At 48.3% G+C, this 21,320-nt stretch overlaps 1 protein-coding gene across 1 annotated transcript in view; it reads right to left on the bottom strand.

The window, feature by feature from the left end:
* LOC132389434 (protein FAM50A-like) overlaps positions 1–11,151 on the bottom strand; it is a 261,951-nt gene extending 250,800 nt beyond the window's left edge. The window contains 2 exon segments of the mRNA XM_059961959.1: positions 5,377–5,461; positions 10,932–11,151. Of these exon segments, the coding sequence (XP_059817942.1) occupies positions 5,377–5,461; positions 10,932–11,042 (196 nt within the window). The 5' untranslated portion in view covers positions 11,043–11,151.
* Positions 11,152–21,320: the final 10,169 nt, after the last annotated feature.

Raw genomic sequence — 21,320 nt, forward strand, 5'->3', positions numbered from 1 at the left:
GTCTGAGAGGGCCGCCTGCTGACGTAGTGAGGTCTGTAAAGGCACAGAACCCTTTTGATATTTCCGTAGACAAACTTGCAAGCCCTAGAAAATATTTTTGTCACGACGAGAAGCCCAATGGAGTTTATGACAGGATTTCGATAAGTATTTCAGGAGGAGGAGGAGAAACTTACAGCTAGAGAGGTAGCTGAATTGCTTGCGGCACAGGGGGGCCATTCCAACAGCTGAGGTGAATTAGTTAAGAATGGACAAAATGGTGAAAGGTGCACAGTTACAGGACTTGATTGCTTGGAGTCTCCGAATGTCTCGTAAGACTCACACCCCCCTCCCCGTCGTCATAGGTCGAGCTGATCAGAGAAGTAAGAGAGGAGGAGAATGCAATGGAGTTGCGAGGCCTCTGTCAGCAGAGTACAGACCTCGGTAGTAGCCCGCTTGGCCGAAGTGGCCATTGATAGCCCACCCCGGGGAGTGGTAAAGGAGCTCGTGGCAGAGTTTAGGACTGAGATGTCCCAGTTGTTATCGGCGGGTGCAGCCACCCTGCACAACAAAGCCGACAGGGAGTCAGATCCCCAGAGGGCTGCTGGAGAACGGGGTCCTGAGAGAAGGGGAGCCACCAGTATTGTCTGCTGTAACTGTGGTGAAGACGGACACTTCAGGCGGGAGTGTGAAGGACAAGAAAACTCTTAGAGAGTGAGCCCCCGGGCATCTAAGCAGAGAGACCCAGTGAGGGAACAACCTGGGGGTTTGGGGGGGGGGGCACACATTCCCAGCAATATGTCAAAGAACACCCTAAAGCACAAAACCCTATTCCTGAAGGCTTAGTGGGATCACTACGGATTGAAGATATTTATGCCAGAGCACAGGCTCTCAAGTTACTCTGCTGTACCGTTCATTTCACAACCAGTATTTAACGCATTTACCACTGACGCCACTCAGTGCGCTGGAGACCTGGGGTCTTAGTATGGATGACTACCGTACAATGGTTATTTGTCCTTGAAGTTGAAGTTTTCGGGGGCAGTTGTGGCAGTAGCTGAGGTCCTTGATACGTTAGTGCTGGTTTGTCTGGACCTGGCCAAGAAGGGCAAGAGGCTAGTGGGAGCTTTCTGGGAACACAGTCCATTCACCCTGTATTCCGAAGTGAATGACGTTATCCTTCATGACGTTACTGGCCCTTTCCCAGCACCTTTCTGTTCTTGATGGTGCTGGTGATGCATTGGACAGTTTTGACTACCCGTTGTACAGCCTTTATAACAATTACAGCACGGAAACAGGCCAACTCATCCCTTCTAGTCCGTGCTGAATGCTTACTCTCACCTAGTCCCACCGACCTGCACTCAGCCCATAACCTTCCATTCCTTTCCTGTCCATATACCTATTCAATTTTTTTAAATGACAAAATTGAACCTGCCTCTACCACTTCCACTGGAAGCTCGTTCCACACAGCTACCACTCTCTGAGTAAAGAAGATTCCCCCCGTGTTACCCCTAAACTTTTGCCCCTTAACTCTCAACTCATGTCCTCTTGTTGGGATCTCCCCTACTCTCAATGGAAAAAGCCTATCCACGTCAACTCTATCTATCCCCCTCATAATTTTAAATACTTCTATCAAGTCCCCCCTCCACCTTCTACGCTGAAACCTAGGTAACATTCTAAATCTTCCCTGTACTCTCTTTATTTTGTTGACATCTCTGACAGTATCAAATACCCATGAGTGTGGCTGACAAAGAGAAGATGGCATTCATATGTCCTCTAGAATTATCCCAGTTTGAAAGGATGCCCCAGGGCATATCAGGAGCCCCTATGACTTTCCAGCGTGTCATGGAGAAAACAATGAACTTGCTTGAGGCATTGGTGTGCCTAGATGATCTCATAGTGTTCAGGTCCGCCTTGGAGGAGAATGAAGCGAGGCTGCCTGAAAGCTGAAGGGTTCAAAATTTCCCTGGACAAGTGCCAGTTCTGCAAGACATCTATCAACTATGTTGGGCACATAGTCTCATGGATGGAGTAGCTATGGATCCATCTAAGATAGAGGCAGTGACCACATGGCCAAGGCCCCAGACTGTGAGCGCCCTGCGCTTCCTCCATGGGTTCAATCGGAGGTTCGTGAAGGACTACTCTAAAGTGAGTCAGCTTCTGTGCAGTTACCCACCCTTGGGGAAGAAAGGGAGGAGAACGAAAAATTATCTTAGCCCTTTGGAACCTTAAGAGGTTCCTTAACCTTAACCTTTGGAGTAAGTCGTGATGAAAATGTGAAGAGGCCTTTCAGTTGCTGAAGGAAGCTGCCAAGGAAAGCGCTTGTGCTGGCGTTTGCAGATCCTGGTTGCCATATGATTGCATCCAGATGCCAGCAGAGAGGGGTCGGGGGCTGTTCTGTTTCAGGATCAGGGCACAGGGTTGAGACCTGTCATGTTTTTCAGCCAGAGTCTGTCACCCTCTGAGCAAAATACCCCATGCACAAATTGGGGTTCCTGGCACTGAAATGGGCTGTGTGGACTTATGGTGCCAAGTCCGAGGTGAGGACAGACAACAGCCCATTACCTTGTATCCTGACCCCTGCGAAATTAGATGCCACAGGCCCTCGGCAGTTGGCGGCATTGCCTGCCTATGATTTCAGCCTGGAGTACCGGCCGGGGAGTCAGAACATCGATGCCGACGCATTGCCCCAATGTGCGTATGAAAGGCTGGACGGGGACGGAGAGTGGGTGAACATTCCCGCCCTGGAGTGAAAGCCACGGGCCAGTTTTCCATCATGGGGAAGGCAAGGGCAAAATCGAGCTTCTGATGGTGCCATTCCACAAGCTTGCTGCAACCTGACTGCTCTGAAGACAAAGCAGTTGCTGGAATTGAGTCTTGGAGAAGTGGCAGCCGCTCAGCCGACAAGATAAAACACTCCGCGTTGTCTCTAGATTGGAGTTGATGAACCAGATTCTAAACCTGGTCAAGTGGTCTCCAGACCGGCCTCGGCATTCCCGGCAGGCTCCACCTGCTGAAGTCACTTCATGTTGATTCTGGCCATTTGGGGGTTGACAAGACCTACGGATTGCTTGGAGATCGGATCAGCCCAGGGCTGTATGCTCAGTCCATTGCTGTTCACTCGGCTGACCCACGATTGTGCTGCAAAACACAGCTCGAACCACGTCATCAAGTTCGCCGATGACACCACTGTGGTGGGTCTCATCAGCAAGAACAACGAGTCAGCTTACAGAGAAGAGGTACAGCGGCTAACGGACTGGTGCAGAACAATAACCTGTCTCTGAATGTGAACAAAAGAGATAGCTGTTGACTTCAGGAGGGCACGTAGCAACCACTCTCCGCTGAACATCGACAGCTCCTCAGTAGAGATCATTAAGAGCACCAAATTTCATGGTGTTCACCTGGCGGAGAATCTCACCTGGTCCCTCGACACCAGCTCCGTAGCAAAGAAAGCCCAGCAGCGTCTCTACTTTCTGCAAAGGCTGAGGAAAGTCCATCTCCCACCCCCCCATCCTCATCACATTCTACAGGGGTTGTATTGAGAGCATCCTGAGCAGCTGCATCACTGCCTGGTTTGGAAATTGCACCATCTCGGATCACAAGACCCTGCAGCGGATAGTGAGGACAGCTGAGAAGATCATCGGGGTCTTCCTTCCTGCCATTACAGACATTTAGACTACATGCTGCATCCGCAAAGCGAGCAGCATTATGAAGGACCCCACGCACCCCTCATACAAACTCTTCTCCCTCCTGCCATCTGGGAAAAGGCACCGAAGCATTCCGGCTTTCACGACCAGACTATATAACGGTTTCTTCCCCCAACCCATCAGACTCAATACCCAGAGCCTGGACTGACACCAACTTACTGCCCTCTACTGTGCCTATTGTCTTGTTTATTATTTATTGTAATGCCTGCACTGTTGTGTGCACTTTATGCAGTCCTGTGAAGTCTGCAGTCTAGTGAAGTTTTTTTTGTGTTGTTCTATGTAGTTCAGTGTAGTTTTTGTATTGTTTCATGTAGCACCAAGGTCCTGAAAAATGTTGTCTTGTTTTTACTGTGTACTGTACCAGCAGTTATGGTCGAAATGACAATAAAAAGTGACTTGACTTGACTTTGACTACTGGCCCCGGATGAAGTCGGAGGTCGAAGAGTACTGTGTGCATTCAATGTATAAGGAGGAAGATGTTGCCTACAAGGACTGCTCCGTCATCCCAGTTGCAGAGTGTGGGGCCACTTTATCTGGTGAGTCTGGATTTCCTGTCAATAGAGCCTGATGCCAGCAACATGGCGAATGTCTTGGTCGTTATGCGCAAGCCTTCCCTACCAAGGATCAGAGGGCATCCACCGTAGCCAAGGTGGTGAAGTGTTTTGTTTATTATGGCCTCCCCAGGTAGACAGGAAAGAGCCCAGAGAGTGTCTGAAGCTGAAGAACTAGATGAGGTAAGGAAGTCCCAAATCTGAGGTGAGGAGACCCTCAGATTGACTGCCCTATGTTGCCCCCGGGTAAGAGACTGAGGCACCTATCCCCTTGGTGAGCTATGTCACGGCCATTCACACCTGGGTTGGACTTTGTAGTTTGTATGAAGGGGTGACAAACTATCTCAACGTCATGAGGACATGACTAATTTTGGTGGGGGGAGAGTGGAACAACCTGGGAAAGTTTTCACTGCTAATGTAATGGTCTTCTGTAAAAGCAGAGTTTGGGCTATGATTAGAGAGAACAGGTGCTTTGGAGTTTGAGCTGGGTCCTTTGTTCGGTGGAAATGACAAGAGAAGACACCGGAGAGAACCAGTCATAGGATTTGACCCAGATTTATTGGAACCAGATGCCAAGATCGACTGAGGATTGGTGAATATGCATTTTGGAAAGAGTTGAGCTCCAACTTGTGCACCTTTGCCTGTTTAATTATAAATGGACACTTTAGGTTATTTTCTTTACTAACCCTTTAGCTAAGATTGACAATTATAATTCCTTTAATCGTATGCAGTGTATTGTCTGTTATTTCTTGACACTGAGTCGCAACAGGGTAGCAAATTACGCAGCGTCCACACAGACCGGGGTTTGGGGTTGGGTGTCGTCTCTAACTCACGGGTTTGGTGGGACCAGAGTGTGTTTGATGACTTTCAAAGTCAAGGAAACAAGCTGAGTTTCAACTGAATAAATAGTGTTGCCACACCAAAGAACACAGAACAGCACGATACAATGATAACCTTTTAACCTGCTCTAAAATCAACCCAACCCTTCTCTTCCAAATGGCCCTCCATTTTTCTGTCATCTACCTGATGTTCCCTGGACTCGCTCCAATACCAACACACCCCATGATACGGTGCCCTAAACTGTTCACAACACTCTGAATGCAGCCCAATCAACACTCTTTCAAACCTCAGCATTACGTCCTTACCCACGGTGCTGGACTTCAGCTCGGCCTCCACCGCATCATAGTGCGTTGAGAATTTCTTGTCGATGTTGGACTTGACCAGATTCTCCTGTAACGTCAAGGTTAAAAACAGTCAGCAAACCCGTCTGGTTCACCCAACAGTCCACCAACCAAGGGGGGAGTTTGCTTTCACAGCAAACCACAGGCAAACACTCAACACGGCCCCCACTCCAGCTTTCAGACCATTCAGCCCATCATGACAGTGCCCGGCAATGCCTGCCCCCACCCCGACCACCACCCCCCCCATTCCCCCGATCCGCTCTTCTCCACTCAGTCCCACAGGCTTCTCCCTCCCCTGAGCAAAAGTCACTGCTGTGTCCACATACTGGCCATCTGGGCAGCAAATCCCAAATCAGAACCGACCTCCCATTGTTCCATTGCAGATTCTCCCACATCTGACTCCCTGTTTTGTGATGTACTCACCCCTCACTGTGCCAGTGATAACCACCCCACCACCGTCCTCCCCATCACTTCACCCATCTCCCCACCCTCCCATCACTTCACAAATCTCCCCACCCTCCCATCCCCACCACCGTCCTCCCCATCACTTCACCCATCTCCCCACCCTCCCATCACTTCATAAATCTCCCCACCCTCCCATCCCCACCACCGTCCTCCCCATCACTTCACCCATCTCCCCACCCTCCCATCACTTCACAAATCTCCCCACCCTCCCATCCCCACCACCGTCCTCCCCATCACTTCACCCATCTCCCCACCCTCCCATCCCCACCACCGTCCTCCCCATCACTTCACCCATCTCCCCACCCTCCCATCACTTCACAAATCTCCCCACCCTCCCATCCCCACCACCGTCCTCCCCATCACTTCACCCATCTCCCCACCCTCCCATCACTTCACAAATCTCCCCACCCTCCCATCCCCACCACCGTCCTCCCCATCACTTCACCCATCTCCCCACCCTCCCATCCCCACCACCGTCCTCCCCATCACTTCACCCATCTCCCCACCCTCCCATCACTTCACAAATCTCCCCACCCTCCCATGCCCACCACCGTCCTCCCCATCACTTCACAAATCTCCCCACCCTACATCCCAATACCCCATCCAGCACCCTGACACCCCACCATGTGCCCAAACCCCCACCCTACATCCTAATACCCCATCCTGCACACCGACACCCCACCCTGTGCCCCAACACCCTCACCCTACACCCCAATACCCTGACCTACACACCTTGTGCCCTGACACCTCTCCCTACACCACAAAACCCCCCCAACACACCCCAAGAAGAGCTACGAGAAAGGAGGCGGCGCACAGATCCGGGAGTTTAAAAGGGAAAAGCTCCGTGGGAGCTCGGCTTTAACCAGAGTACCAATCCTGTTTTGGAGAAAAGGGAAGGTTCAGGCATAAAAGGGAGACACTGCCTAGTGGAGCGGTCATCAAAGGAGTGGTCTGAGTCAGAGTGGTAGGGCTTCAGCGAGGTAAGTGGACTTCACTTTTCCTTGCATTTTTTGAGGAAGAGAGAGCATGTCTGTAGGGTTAGTACTTTCCTCTAGGTGTCTGATGTGAGAGTCCTGGGAATCTTACGGTCTCCCAGGTGGCGCCAGGTGCACTGAGATACAGCTCCTGACAGACCGTGTTAGGGATCTGGAGCTGCAGCTTGAGGACCTACAGCTTATTAGGGAATTAAGCAGGAGAAAGAGAGGAGTTACAGGCAGTTAGTCACCCTGAGGCAGCAGGAGTTAGACAAGTGGGTGACTATCAGGGAAGAGCTCAGATTGTAGAGAGCACCCCCGTGTCCATCCCCCCTCAGTAATTGTTATCTCATTTTGGATGCTGTTGAGGGGGGTGACTTGACAGAGGCTGACCACGGCGATCGGGTCTCTGGCACTGAGCCTGGTTCCACAGTGCAGAAGGCAAAGAGGGAGAGTCACAGGGGATTCCATAGTGAGGGGAACAGACAGGAGGTTCTGTCAGCCTGATAGAGATACCCGCATGGTGTGTTGCCTCCCAGGTGCCAGGGTACAGGATGCCTCGGATCAGGTCCAGAATATTCTGAAGGGAGAGGGTGAACAGCCAGAAGTCTTGGTACACATTGGTCCAATGACATGGGTAGAAAAAGGGAGGAGGTCCTGAAGAGACAATTCAGGGAGTTGGGTAGGAAGCTGAAAAGCAGGATTTCCAGGGTAGTAATCTCAGGATTGTTGACTGTGCCACATGCTAACGAGCGCAAGAATAGCATGATCAGGCATATTAATGCGTGGCTGAGAGACTGGTGTAGGGTGCAGGGCTTTGGGTTCCTGGATCATTGGGACCTCTTCTGGGGGAAGTACAACCTGTACAAAAAGGACAAGTTACACCTAAACCCAAAGAGGTCCAATATCCTAGCAGGCAGGTTTAATAGAGCTGTTAGGGAGGGTTTAAACTAATTTGACAGGGGGATGGGAACTGGAGTGATAGGGCTGAGGAAGGGGAAAACAGAAATAAATCATGGAACAGAGATGATAGAAAGGACAGGCAGGAGATGAGGCATAATCACGGCCAGTGGGACGATCTTGAAATTCAACTACAGATGGGCAAGTATGATGTTGTGGCCATCTCTGAAATTTGGCTAAAGGATGGCTGCCATTGGGAGCTGAAGATCCAAGGATATACGGTGTACTGGAAAAATCGGCTAGTAAGCAGAGGGGGTAGTGTGGTCCTGTGAATAAGAAACAATATTAAATCATTAGAAAGAAATGACATAGGATCGGAAGTTGGAGAGTCTCTGTGGGTTGAGTTAAGAAATGGCAAGGGTAAAAGGACCCTAATGGCAGCTGGGATGTGGATTACAAATTACAGCAAGAGATAGAAAAAAGGCAATGTCATGATAATCGTTGGGGATTTTAACATGAAAGTGGATTGGGAAAACCAGGCCAGTACTGGACCTCAAGAGAGAGAATTTGTATAATGTTTGGCTTTTTAGACAGCTTGTTGTTGAGCCCACTAGGGGATAGGCTGTGCTGGACTGGGTGTTGTGCAATGATCTGGAGATGATAAGAGAGTTTAAGGTTAAGGAACCCTTAGGGAACACTGATCACAATACGATCCAGTTCACTTTTAAATTTGAAAAGGAGAAGCTAAATTCCAATGTGTCAGTATTTCAGTGGAATAGATGAAATTACAATGGCATGAGAGGGGACCTGGCCAAAGTTGACTGGAAAGGGACACTAGCAGGAAGGACAGATCAGTAATGGCTGGAGTTTCTGCGAAAAATGAGCAAAGTGCAAGACAGATACAGTATATTCCAAATAAGATGTAACTTTCAAAGGGAAGGACACTACCGTGGCTGACAAGTGAAGTCAGAGCCAAAGTAAAAGCAAAAGAGAGGGCATACAAGGAAGCCAAAGCTAGTGGGAAGATAGAGGGTTGGGAAGCTTTAAAAAACTTGCAGAAGGAAACTAAGGTCATTAGGAAGGAAAAGATGAATTATGAAAAGAAGCTGACAATTAATATCAAAGAAGATACTACAAGTTTTTTTAAGTATATAAAGGGTAAAAGAGAGTTGAGGATAGATATAGGACCAATAGAAAATGACGCTGGAGATACTGTAATGAAAGATGCAGAGATGGCAGAAGAACTGAATGCATATTTTGCATCAGTCTTCACAGTGGAAGATGTCTTCAGTATACCAGACATTCAAGAGTGTCAGGGAAGTAAAGTTTCTGCAGTGAAAATTACGACTGAGAAGGTGCTCAGGAAGCTTAATGGTCCCAGGGTGGATAAATCTCCTGGACCTGATGGAATGCACTCTTGGGATCTGAAGGAAGTGGCTGGAGGTGTTAACAATGATCATTCAAGAATCGATAGATTCTGACATTGTACCCGATGGCTGGAAAATTGCAAATGTTGTTCCGCTATTTAAGAAGGGTGGGAGGCAGCAGAAAGGAAACTATAGACCTGTTAGCCTGACATCAGTGGCTGGAAAGTTGCTGCAATCAATTGTTAACAATACAGAGTACCTGGAGGCACATGACAAAATAGGCCAAAGCCAGCATGGTTTCCTGAAAGGAAACTCCTGCCTGACTAACCTACTGCAATTTTTTGAGGAAATTACAAGCAGGGTGGACAAAGGAGATGCAGTAGATGTGGTGTACTTGGATTTTCAGAAGGGCTTTGACAAGGTGGTGCACATGAGGCTGCAGAGCAAGATAAGAGCCCGTGGAATTACAGGGAAGTTACTAGCGTGGGTGGAGCATTGGCTGGTCGGCAGAAAACAGAGAAAACAGGTTGGCTGGCTGATGGTTACCAGTGGATTTCCATAGAGATCATTGTTGGGACCGCTGCTTTTTACGAAGTATGTCAATGATTTGGACAATGGGATTAATGGGTTTGTGGCCAAATTTGCCAATGATACAAAGATAGGTGGAGGAGCGGGTAGTGTTGAGGAAACAGAATTCCTGCAGAGAGAATTAGTTTAGGGAAATGGGCAAAGAAGTGGCAAATGAAATACAAGGTTATGCACTTTGGTGGAAGAAATTAATGGGCAGACTATGATTCAGATGGGGAGAGAATTCAAAATGCAGAGATGCAAAGGGACTTGGGAGTCCTTGTGTAAGATACCCTAAAGGGTAACCCTGCAGGTTGAATCAATGGTGCAGAAGACAAATGCAATGTTGTCATTCATTTCATGAGGTATAGAATATACGATCAAGGATGTGATGTTGAAGCTCCATAAGGCATTTGTGAGGCCACACTTGGAGTATTGTGTGCAGTTTTGGGCTCCTTATTTTAGAAAGGATATACTGACATTGGAGAGAATTCACAGAAGATTCACAAGAATGATTCCAGGAGTGAAAGGGTTACCATAAGATGAACATCTGGCAGCTCTTGGGCTGTATTCTCTGGAGTTCAGGAGAATGAGGGGGATCTCATAGAAACATTCCAAATGTTAAAAGGCCTGAACAGATTAAGTATGGTAGGGGAGTCTAGGACAAGAGGCAATGACTTCATGATAGAAGGACGTCCATTTGGAACAGAGAAGAAGAGCAATTATTTCAGTCAGAGAGTGGTAACTCTGTGGAATAAGTTGTCATGAATGGCTGTGGAGGCCAAGTCAGATATAGGTAGGTTCTTGATTAGCCAAGGCATCAAAGGGTATGGAGAGAAAGCGAATAATTGGATCAGCCCATGATTAAATAGCGGAGCTGACTCGATGGGCCGAATAGCCTGCTTCTGATCTTATATCTTACGGTCTTAATACCCCACTCTGTACACGAACCACCCACCTGACAAACCAATTCCCCTCACTACATCCTGCACCCTTAATCTCCTCACACCGCTCCTACATCCCAAAGGCCCCTCACTCTCCTTTCATTATTCCCCACTATCCCATCCCTTCCTCCATACTCTCCCCACCAATTCCATCACACCCAATATCCCTTTCTCCCACTTTTTGTTTACTCACCTAATTCTCTATACACCCAATCCCCTCTCCACTGCCACCCCCACATGCTCCTCATCCCTTCCCCTCCCCCAGAGTGGGTCGCGGTCCCTTTAAGAGCCGCCATCTTGACCTCAGCGATCTTCTGCTTGAGTTGTTGCAGCTGCTCCCGCTGCTTCTCTCGTTTCTTCATCAGCTGCATGGCCCGGCCGGCCTCGCTCGCCGCGCCCTTGTACTGCGCCATGCCGTCCCCCCTTCTCAGCCCACACCGCAGCCGCCGCTCCCTCCCCTCAAACTCGTACGCGGCCCCGAAGCCGAACAAACAGCCGCCACAACACGGCGCAGGCGCACTAGCGGTGTGCGCCGGCAACTGGAAACAACCCGCAGGCGCCAGTGCCGGCGTCCCAGCGTCTTCTCCCCTAATGCCGGGCGCGCGCAGGCGCACTGGTTCATCTCTCCGGGAAATTGATGCGGGATCGGCAACGCATGCGCACAAACATAGGAAATTACTGCTGCCGACGCGCATGCGTACTCTCCTCCCAAATGAGGGAGCGCCGCGTTGTTTGGAATAGTGAAGGAGCGCCGTGGTGTTGTTGGGAGGCGTTTTTAAAGATGAATTTGAAATCCAGATGCTGGGAAAGATTCCCATGGTGCTCTCCCATTGCCGCTTCCGCAACAAACGGGCTGTCGGAATGTAGTCAGCCTCGCTCCTCGTTGGCATTGATAGACCGGTCGTGGTTAACTAGCCGACTTCTAGAGTATATTAGCCCTGATCACCGAATAGCAGGGCAGATAGAGGCGCTGTTTCTGCTTAGGTTGAGATCGTTGTTTATATTGCTATATTTCTACACTATTCTTGGTTGGTGCGACTGTAACGAAACCCAACTTCCCTCGGGATCAATAAAGTTTGGCTGGCTGTGGTTTCCAACCCTCACCCCCTTTCTCTCTCCAAGTGCCTATGCTCCCAAGTCCACCCGCCAGGATCAGCCCCTCCCTGCCTCTTCCCAAACTTCCCTCTCTGCTGGCCTGCCATCAGAAGGGAAATAGGCCCTTTGGCCCATCAAATCTGTGCCAACACTACATCAACCCTTCCTCCTGGTCCACCAAAATTCCCAAAGCCGCCCCCGCCTCCACCGTACCACTCGCGCGTCGGCGGATTGACCCCATCTCACTGGGATGCTGAAGAAATTGGCGGTGGCCAGGAGTAATCTACACGATTTGCACAGAGTGCTGCAGGTGAGAACTGAAAGACCTGCAAACTGTCTGAAATGGAAGCTCCAACACAAGGGTTATAGATTCAGCCAATGTCCTCATGGTCACAATCCTCCCCACCCTCAATGCCTCATGAAGGCAGCATCATGAGATATGAAGATCCAAGATGGCGGCGCGACGCAGCTTGCAGCGGCCACTCCGGAGCTGATTATCTGTTATTTGTGAAGTGGGGTGCTGTGCGCAATCATAATCGATTGAAAACGCACATGGGAGCACAGAGGAACATCTGGAAATCTCCAGGAAGACCTTCTTCATTGCTACTGCTGCTGTGAGGTTCAGGACTCTGCTGGGAAGAACAGGCCCCCAGTCCTCGGGGTCGCGTTGCTGATGGCCGTTGGCGGAGCCGTCTTAATATGCTCGGCAGAGGATGGTGCTCAGAGAAGCTGTGCCGGAGGGGATGGTCGTCGGCTCGATGGACTCGGAGTCCGCTGTGGTCAGGTTGCTGTCAGTGTGTGCTGCATCTGCTTGGCTGGGTTCGACAGAGCTTTCATTGTCTGCTGTGTCTGCGAGGCTGAGTCGGACAGCGCCGTGGAAGTCCATAGTGGGGGTACCCCCTTCTGCCGCCAGCGTGGGATGGCGAGTCTGTCGGGACCCTGGGGACTTGTGGAAACTGTGTGGTGATATCTTTTGAACTTATAGTCCTTTAACATCTATGAACTATTTTTACTGTGCCCATGGTCTATTTTTTAATCAATTATGCTATTGTTTGCACTGTTGTAACTATGTGGTTTTGTGCAGCTCTTGTAGCTTTAGTTTTTGGTCGTTTGTCTGATGGATTTGGAGCTCCTTTCCGGGGAACGCGCTAGACGGTAGCGCGATATCAATACGCAGCAGCCTCTCCGGACTCTGGATTGGGGATTGCCAAACTTTATGTGGATTTTCTGGTGAAGTCTGTTTTGTCATACGCTTTTGTGATATCATTCTGGAGGAATGTTGTCTCATTTTTTAACTGCATTGCATTTGTGGTTTCTAAATGACAATAAACTGAATCTGAATCATCATCAAGGACCCCCACCACCCAGGCCATTAGGAAGGTGTGTGAAGACCTTCACCCAATGTTTTAGCAACAGCTTCTTACCCTCCCTCACATTTCTGAACACACCCTCTCTATTCCTCTTTTGCACTGATTTTATTTTCCTGTAACTTATAGTAATTTTTTTTTGCACTGTGCCAAGGCCAACAAACACCAAATTTCTCTACTTTATATTAGAATCAGGTGTACTATCATCGGCATGTAATGTGAAATTTGTTAACTTAGCAGCAGGGCAACACAATAACACAAAATAGAAGAGAAATAAGTAAATCTTATTCAGTATACTTTATTCAGTATACTAATTGAACAGATTAAAAATAGTGCAAAAAAACAGAAATACTATATATTTTAAAAAGCAAGGTGGTGTCCAAGGTTTCAATGTCCATTTAGGAATCGGATGTCAGAGGGGAAGTAGCTGTTCCTGAATCGCTGAGTGTGTGCCTTCAGGCTTCTGCACCTCTGGCTGATGGTAACAGTGAGAAAAGGACATGCCCTGGGAGCTGGAAGTCCTTAATAATGGATGCTGCTTTTCTGTCACACCACTCCCTAAAGATGTCCTGGGTACTTTGTAGACTAGTACCTAAGATGGAGCTGACTAAATTTACAACCTTCTGCAGCTTCTTTCGGTCCTGTGCAGTAGCCTCCCCCTCCCCCCCCCCCCCATACCAGATAGTGATGCAGTCTGTCAGAATGCTCTCCACAGTACAACTATATAAGTTTTTGAGTGTATATGTTGATATACCAAATCTCTTCAAACTCCTAATGAAGTATAGCCCCTGTCTTACCTTCTTTATAACTACATCAATATGTTGAGACCAGGTTAGATCCTCAGAGATCTTGACACTCTCTCCTCTTCTGATCCCTCTATGAGGATTGGTGTGTGTTCCTTCATCTTACCCTTCCTGAAGTCCACAATCAGCTCGTCTTACTGACTGATGTTGAGTGCCAGGTTGTTGCTGCAGCACCACTCCACTAATTGGCAAATCTCACTCCTGTACGCCCTCTCGTCACCACCTGAGATTTCTGCCAACAGTGGTTTTATCATTAGCAAATTTATAGATGGTATTTGAGCTATGCCCGGCCACAATCATGGGTATATAAAGAGTAGAGCAGTGGGTTAAGCACACACCGCGGCAACTGCTCTACCCGTTCATCAGCAAGGAGGGTATGTTATCACCAATCCATACAGATTGTGGTCTTCCGGTTAGGCAGTTGAGGATCCGACTGCAGAGGGAGGCACAGAGGCCCAGGTTCTGCAACTGTGATAATAAACCTAATTCTTGCTGGCTCTGAGAGGCTGGTGATTGACACCCAATGCTGCCCATGAATCATGTTGCTCCTCGGTTGACCAGAGTCCATCAGACCACTCTATGACCTGCCCTTGTCTCTCAAGCAAGTCTTGAGCAGAGGTGAACACCCTACCCTCGTCCAACCATGCAGTATCCACAGCCAAGGTCACCAACGCCCGTTTCCTCAGGAGGTAGAGAAACCTGGCACGTCCACATCAATCATTTATTTTAAATTGATGCACTGCAGCTTGGTGCGGTATCTGCAGCTTGGTGCGGTATCTGCAGCTTGGTGCGGTATCTGCAGCTTGGTGCGGTATCTGCAGCTTGGTGCGGTATCTGCAGCTTGGTGCGGTATCTGCAGCTTGGTGCGGTATCTGCAGCTTGGTGCGGTATCTGCAGCTTGGTGCGGTATCTGCAGCTTGGTGCGGTATCTGCAGCTTGGTGCGGTATCTGCAGCTTGGTGCGGTATCTGCAGCTTGGTGCGGTATCTGCAGCTTGGTACGGTATCTGCAGCTTGGTGCGGTATCTGCAGCTTGGTGCGGTATCTGCAGCTTGGTACGGTATCTGCAGCTTGGTGCGGTATCTGCAGCTTGGTGCGGTATCTGCAGCTTGGTACGGTATCTGCAGCTTGGTACGGTATCTGCTCTAACCTGTGGCTGCAGGATGCGGGATCTGAACCCGCTGTCATATTCACTGCTGGATGTCATGAAATGTGTTACTAGCAGCAGCACAGTGCAATGTATAATAATTAAAGCTAAATTACAGTAAATATTAAAAATCGAAATGTTAGCGCAAAGAGAGAGAAAAAGAAGTGAGGTACTGTTCATGGGTTCAATGTCCATTTAGAAATCGGAGGGCAGAGAAGCTGTTCCTGCATCAGTCGAGTCTCTGGAGATCAACTACAGAGCTCAGTACACGGACTCTGTCCACACTTCTCGCTGCCTCAGAAACCATCAAAGACCCCACCCACTTCAAACATTCCCTCTTCCCCCCTCTCCCATCGGGCCGAAGATACAAAAGCCTGAAAGTATGTCCCACCAGTCTCAAGGACAACTTCTGCCCAGCTGTATGAGAGGACTGAATGGTCCCTCAGTACAACATGGTTCTTGGCTTCACAGTCCACCTTGCACTTTATCATCTGCCCGCACTGCACTCTGTAGCTGTTACACTCTACTCTGCATTCGGTTAATACTTTACTCCAGCTCAATCGCCGTGTAATGATCTGATCTGTATGAACAGTATGTCAGACAAGCTTTTCACTGTGTCTCAGCATGTGACAATAATAAACCAATTCCTTCTATTCACTGGAAACTACAGCCATTCTGGAGCAATTAAATAAACAGAACACAGAAACATAGTAAACCTACAGCACAGTACAAGCCCTCGGCCCATAAAGCTGTGCCAAACATGTCCTTACCTTAGAAATTACCTAGGGTTACCCATAGCCCAAGATTTTTCTACGCTCCATATACCTATCCAGGAGTCTCTTAAAAGACCCTATCGTATCCACCTCCACCAATGTCGAAGGCAGCCCATTCCATGCATTCACCACTCTTCTGCATAAAAATCTTACCCTGACATCTCCTCTGTACCTACTTCCAAGCACCTTAAAACTGCACCCTCTTGTGCTAGCCATTTGAAAAAGTCTCGGACTATCCACATGATCAATGCCTCTCATCATCTTATACAACTCTATCAGGTCACCTCTTATCCTCCATCGCTCCAAGGAGAAAAGGCCGAGTTCACTCAACCTATTCTCATAAGGCATGCTCCCCAATCCAGGCAACACCCTTGTAAATCTCCTCTGCACCCTTTCTATGGCTTCCACATCCTTCCTGTAGTGAGGTGACCAGAACTGAGCACAGTACTCCAAGTGGGGTCTGACCAGGGTCCTATATCAAGTCAACTTTGTCATTTCAACCATAACTGCTGGTACAGTGCATAGTAAAAATTAGACGTTTTTCAGGACCATGGTGTTACATGAAACAGTACAAGAACTAGACTGAACTATGTAATAAAAAAAAGAGAAAGCTATACTAGACCTCAGACCTACACTGGACTGCATAAAGTGCACAAAAACTGTGCAGCCATTACAATAAATAACAAACAGGACAGTAGGGCAAGGTGTCAGTCCAGGCTTCAAGTATTGAGCAGTCTGATAGCTTGGGGGAAGAAACTGTTATATAGTCTGGTCAAGAGAGCCTGACTGCTTCGGAGCCTTTTCCCAGACGGCAGGAGGGAGAAGAGAATGTAGGAGGGGCACGTAGGGTCCTTCATAATGCTGTTCCCTTTGCGGATGCAGCATGAAGTGTAAATGTCCGTGATGACGGGAAGAGAGACCCCGACGATCTTCTCAGCTGACCTCACCATCTGCTGCAGGGTCTTGTGATCCGAGATGGTGCAATTTCCGAACCGGGCAGTGATGCAGCTGCTCAGGATGCTCTCAATACAACCCCTGTAGAATGTGATGAGGATGGGTGGGGGGTGGGGGGTGGGAGATGGACTTTACTCAGCTTTCGCAAAAAGTAGAGACGCTGCTGGGCTTTCTTTGTATGGAGCTGTTGAGGGACCAGGTGAGATTCTCCATCAGGTGAACACCAAGAAATTTGGTGCTCTTTACGATCTCTACCGAGGAGCCGTCGATGTTCAGCGGGGAGTGGTAGCTCCGTGCCCTCCTGAAGTCAACAACCATCTCTTTTGTTTTGTTCTGTTCACATTAAGAGACAGGTTGTTGTCTCTGCACCAGTCCGTTAGCCGCTGCACCTCCTCTCTGTAAGCTGACTCGTCGTTCTTGCTGATGAGACCCACCACGGTCGTGTCATCGGCGAACTTGATGATGTGGTTTGAGCTGTGTGTTGCAGCACCGTCGTGGGTCAGCCGAGTGAACAGCAATGGACTGAGCACACAGCCCTGGGAAGCTCCTGTACTCAATGTGATGGTGTTGGAGATGCTGCTCCCAATCCGGACTGACTGAGGTCAGGAGGTCCAGTCAGGAAGTCTAGGATCCATGGTGTTCAGGCCCAGTAGGGTCAGCTTTCCAATCAGTTTCTGAGGGATGATTGTGTTGAATGTTGAACTGAAGACTATGAACAGCATTCGAACGTATGTGTCTTTTTTGTCCAGGTGGGTTAGGTGGGCTGACTTGACTTGACTAACCTTGCACGGGTTACCTTATCAAATGCCTTGCTGAAATCCATATCTACATCTACTACATCTACTGCTCTACCTTCATCAATGTGTTTAGTCACATCCTCAAAAAATTCAATGAGTCTCGTAAGGTATAACCTGCCTTTGACAAAGCCATGTTGACTATTCCTAATCATATTATGCCTCATGAATCCTACCTCTCAGGATTTTCTCCATCAACTCACCAACCACTGAAGGAAGACTCACCGGTCTATAATTTCCTGGGCTATCTCTATTCCCTTTCTTGAATAAGGGAACAACATCCACAACCCTCCAATCCTCCGAAACCTCTCCCGTCCCCATTGATGATGCAAAGATCATCACCAGAGGCTCAACAATCCCCTCCCTCGCCTCCCACAGTAACCTGAGGCACATCTTGTCTGGTCCCAGTGACTTATCCAACTTGATGCTTTCCAAAAGCTCCAGCACATCTTCTTCCTTAATATCTATATGGTCAAGCTTTTCAGTCCGCTGTAACTCGTCCCTACAATCACCAAGATCCTTTTCCATAGTGAATACTGAAGCAAAGTATTCATTAAGTACCTCCACTATCTCCTCCGGTTCCATACACACTTTTCCACTGTCACACTTGATTGGTCCTATTTTCTCACGTCTTATCCTCTTGCTCTTCACATACTTGTAGAATGCCTTGGGGTTTTCTTTAATCCTGTCCACCAAGGCCTTCTCATGGCCCCTTCTGGCTCTCCTAATTTCATTCTTAAGCTCCTTCCTGCTAGCCTTATAATTTTCTAGATCTCTATCATTACCTAATTTTAGAAAGGTAATGAGATAGTGTGAGAGGGAAGATAGGCAGGTGATATAGAAAGGACTTGTTCAGACGATGGTTTGAAATGTGTCTATTTTAATGCAAGGAGTATTATGAACAAAGCAGATGAGCTTAGGGCGTGGATCAGTACTTGCAGCTGCTATGATGTTGTGGCCATTACAGAGACTTGGATGGCTCAGGGGCAGGAATTACCTTTCGTAAGTTCTTCTTTTCTTCTTGACTAGGTTTACAACAGCCTTTGTACACCACAGTTCCTGTACCCCACCATCCCTCCCCTGTCTTATTGGAACATACCTATGCAGAACTCCATGCAAATATCCCCTGAACATTTGCATGGGAACATCCGTTTCCAATTTATGCTTCTAAGTTCCTGCCTGATAGCCTCAATTTCCCCTTACTCCAATTAAACGTTTCCATAACTTGTCTGTTCCTATCCCTCTCCAATGCTATGCTGAAGGAGATAGAATTGTGACCATTATCTCCAAAATGCTCTCCCATTGAGAGACTGAGGTTCATTTCCCAATACCAGATCAAGTACAGCCTCTCCTCTTGAAGGCTTATCTACATACTGTGTCAAGAAACCTTCCTGAACACACCTAACAAACTCCACCTCATCTAAACTCCTCGCTCCAGGGAGATGACAATCGACATTTGGAAAATTAAAATCTCCCAGCACAACCCTTTTACTATTACACCTTTCCAAAATCTGTCTCCCCATGTGGTCCTTGATGTCCCTGTTAACATTGGGTGGTCTATAAAAATATAAAATAATAAATAATAAAATAATAAAAATATAAAAAATAGAATTATTAACCCCTTCTGGTTCCTAACTTCCACCCACAGAAACTCAGTAGACAATCCCTCCATGTCTTCCTCAATTTCTGCAGCCATGACACTATCTCTGATCAACAGTGCCCCCCCCCCCCACCACCTCTTTTGCCTCCCTCCCTGTCCTTTGTGGAACATTTAAAGCTTGGCACTCGAAGGAACCATTCCTGTCCCTGAGCCATCCAAGTCTCTGTAATGGCCACAACATCATTGCAGCTCCAAGTACTGATCCACACCCTAAGCTCATCTGCTTTGTTCATAATACTCCTGCATTAAAACAGACACATTTCAAACCGTCGTCCTTTCTCTATCACCTGCCTATCCTCCCTCTCACACCGTCTCCAAGCTTTCTCTATTTGTCAGCCAACAGCCTCTTCCTCTGTCACTTCAGTTCTGTTCCCACCCCCCAGCAATTCTAGTTTAAACTCACCCCAACAGCCTTAGCAAACCTCCCCGCCAGGATATTGGTCCCCTTCAGGATTCAAGTGCAACCCGTCCTTTTTGTACAGGTCACACCTGCCCCAAAAGAGGTCCCAATGAGGCAGAAATCTGAATCCCTGCCCTCTGCTTCAATCTCTTAGCCATGCATTTAGCCTCCACCTCATTCTATTCCTAAACTCACTGTCACATGGCACAGGCAGATTACTACCTTTGAGGTCCTGCTTCTCAACTTTGTTGGTTTAGCTAGTTGTACTGGTCTGGCCAGATCCCAGCTTCCAGGCATTTCCTGCCCTGGCAGGCATTTATTACCTCTCCCTAACTGGTGGGGGAGTGGGGGTGAACTGCCCTCTTGACCAGCTGCTGGGGAGGGTACTCCCACGATGGGTGATAGATCACTACAGCACAGAAGCAGGCACTTTGGCCCATCTTGTCTGTGCTGAAATGTTTCTGCCTAATCCTATCTACCTGTACCTGGAACATAGCCCACCATTCCCCTCCCATCCATGCCCACTTGCGCAGGCAGCTCATTCCACACTTTCACCATCCTCTGCATGAAAGAGGTTCCCCCTCATGTTCCCTTTACACATTTCACCCTTCACCCTTAACCCACAACCTCTAGTTGTAATCCCATCCAACCTCAGTGAAGACAGCCTATCTATACCCCTCATAATTGTGTAAACCTCTATCATATCTCCTCTCAATCTTCTACACTCCGGGGATTAAAGTCCTAACCTATTCAATCTTTCCTTACAACTCAGATCCTCAAGTCCCAGCAACATCCCTGTAAATTTTCTCTGCACTCTTTCAATCTTATTTACATCTTCCCTGTAGGTAGGTGACCAAAACTGCACACAATACTCCAAATTAGGTCTCACCAACGTCTTATACAATTTCAGCATAACATCCTATCTCCTGTAGTCAGTACCGCGATTTATGAAGGCCAAAATACCAAAAGTTTTCTAATGACCTGTGATGTCACTTTCAATGGATTACGGACCTGTATTCCCACATCCCTGTTCTACCTCACCCCTCAGTGTCCTACCATCAACTGTGTAAGACCTACCCTGAATGGTCCTCCCATCGCTTCCAAAGCAATGGTGAGGCCGCACTTGGGAGTATCCTGAGCAGTTTTGGGCTCCAAAAGGATGCGAGACATTGGGAAGTATTCAAAGGAGGCTCACGAAAATGATTCCCGGATTGAAAGTGTTACTTTATGATTACTGATTGATGGCTCTGGGCCTGGACTCACTGGAATTCAGAAGGGGGAGGTGGTAGGAAGAGAGTGACCTCATTTAAACCTATCGAATGCTGAACAGCCTCAACAGAGTGGATGTGGAGAGGATGTTTCCTTTGGTGGGAGTCTAAGACCAGAGGCCACAGTCTCAGAGTAGAGGCATCCATTTAGAACAGAGATCAGAAGGAATTTCTTTAGCCAGAGGGTGGTTGGAATTCATTGTCACGGGCACCTGTGGAGGCCAAATCATTGGGTATATTTAAGGCAGAGGTCGATAGATTCTTGTTTAGTCAGGGCACGAAGGGATACGGGGAGAAGGCAGGAGATTGGGGCTGAGAGGGAAATGGATCAACCATGATGAAATGGCGGAGCAGACTCGATGGGCTGAATGGCCGAACTCTGCTCCTGTACCTTGTGGCCCAGCGCTGAACCTGAATGTGAGGCGCCCAAAG

Source organism: Hypanus sabinus, unplaced genomic scaffold (genome assembly GCF_030144855.1).
Source record: "Hypanus sabinus isolate sHypSab1 unplaced genomic scaffold, sHypSab1.hap1 scaffold_567, whole genome shotgun sequence".
Taxonomy (NCBI): Eukaryota; Metazoa; Chordata; class Chondrichthyes; order Myliobatiformes; family Dasyatidae; genus Hypanus; species Hypanus sabinus.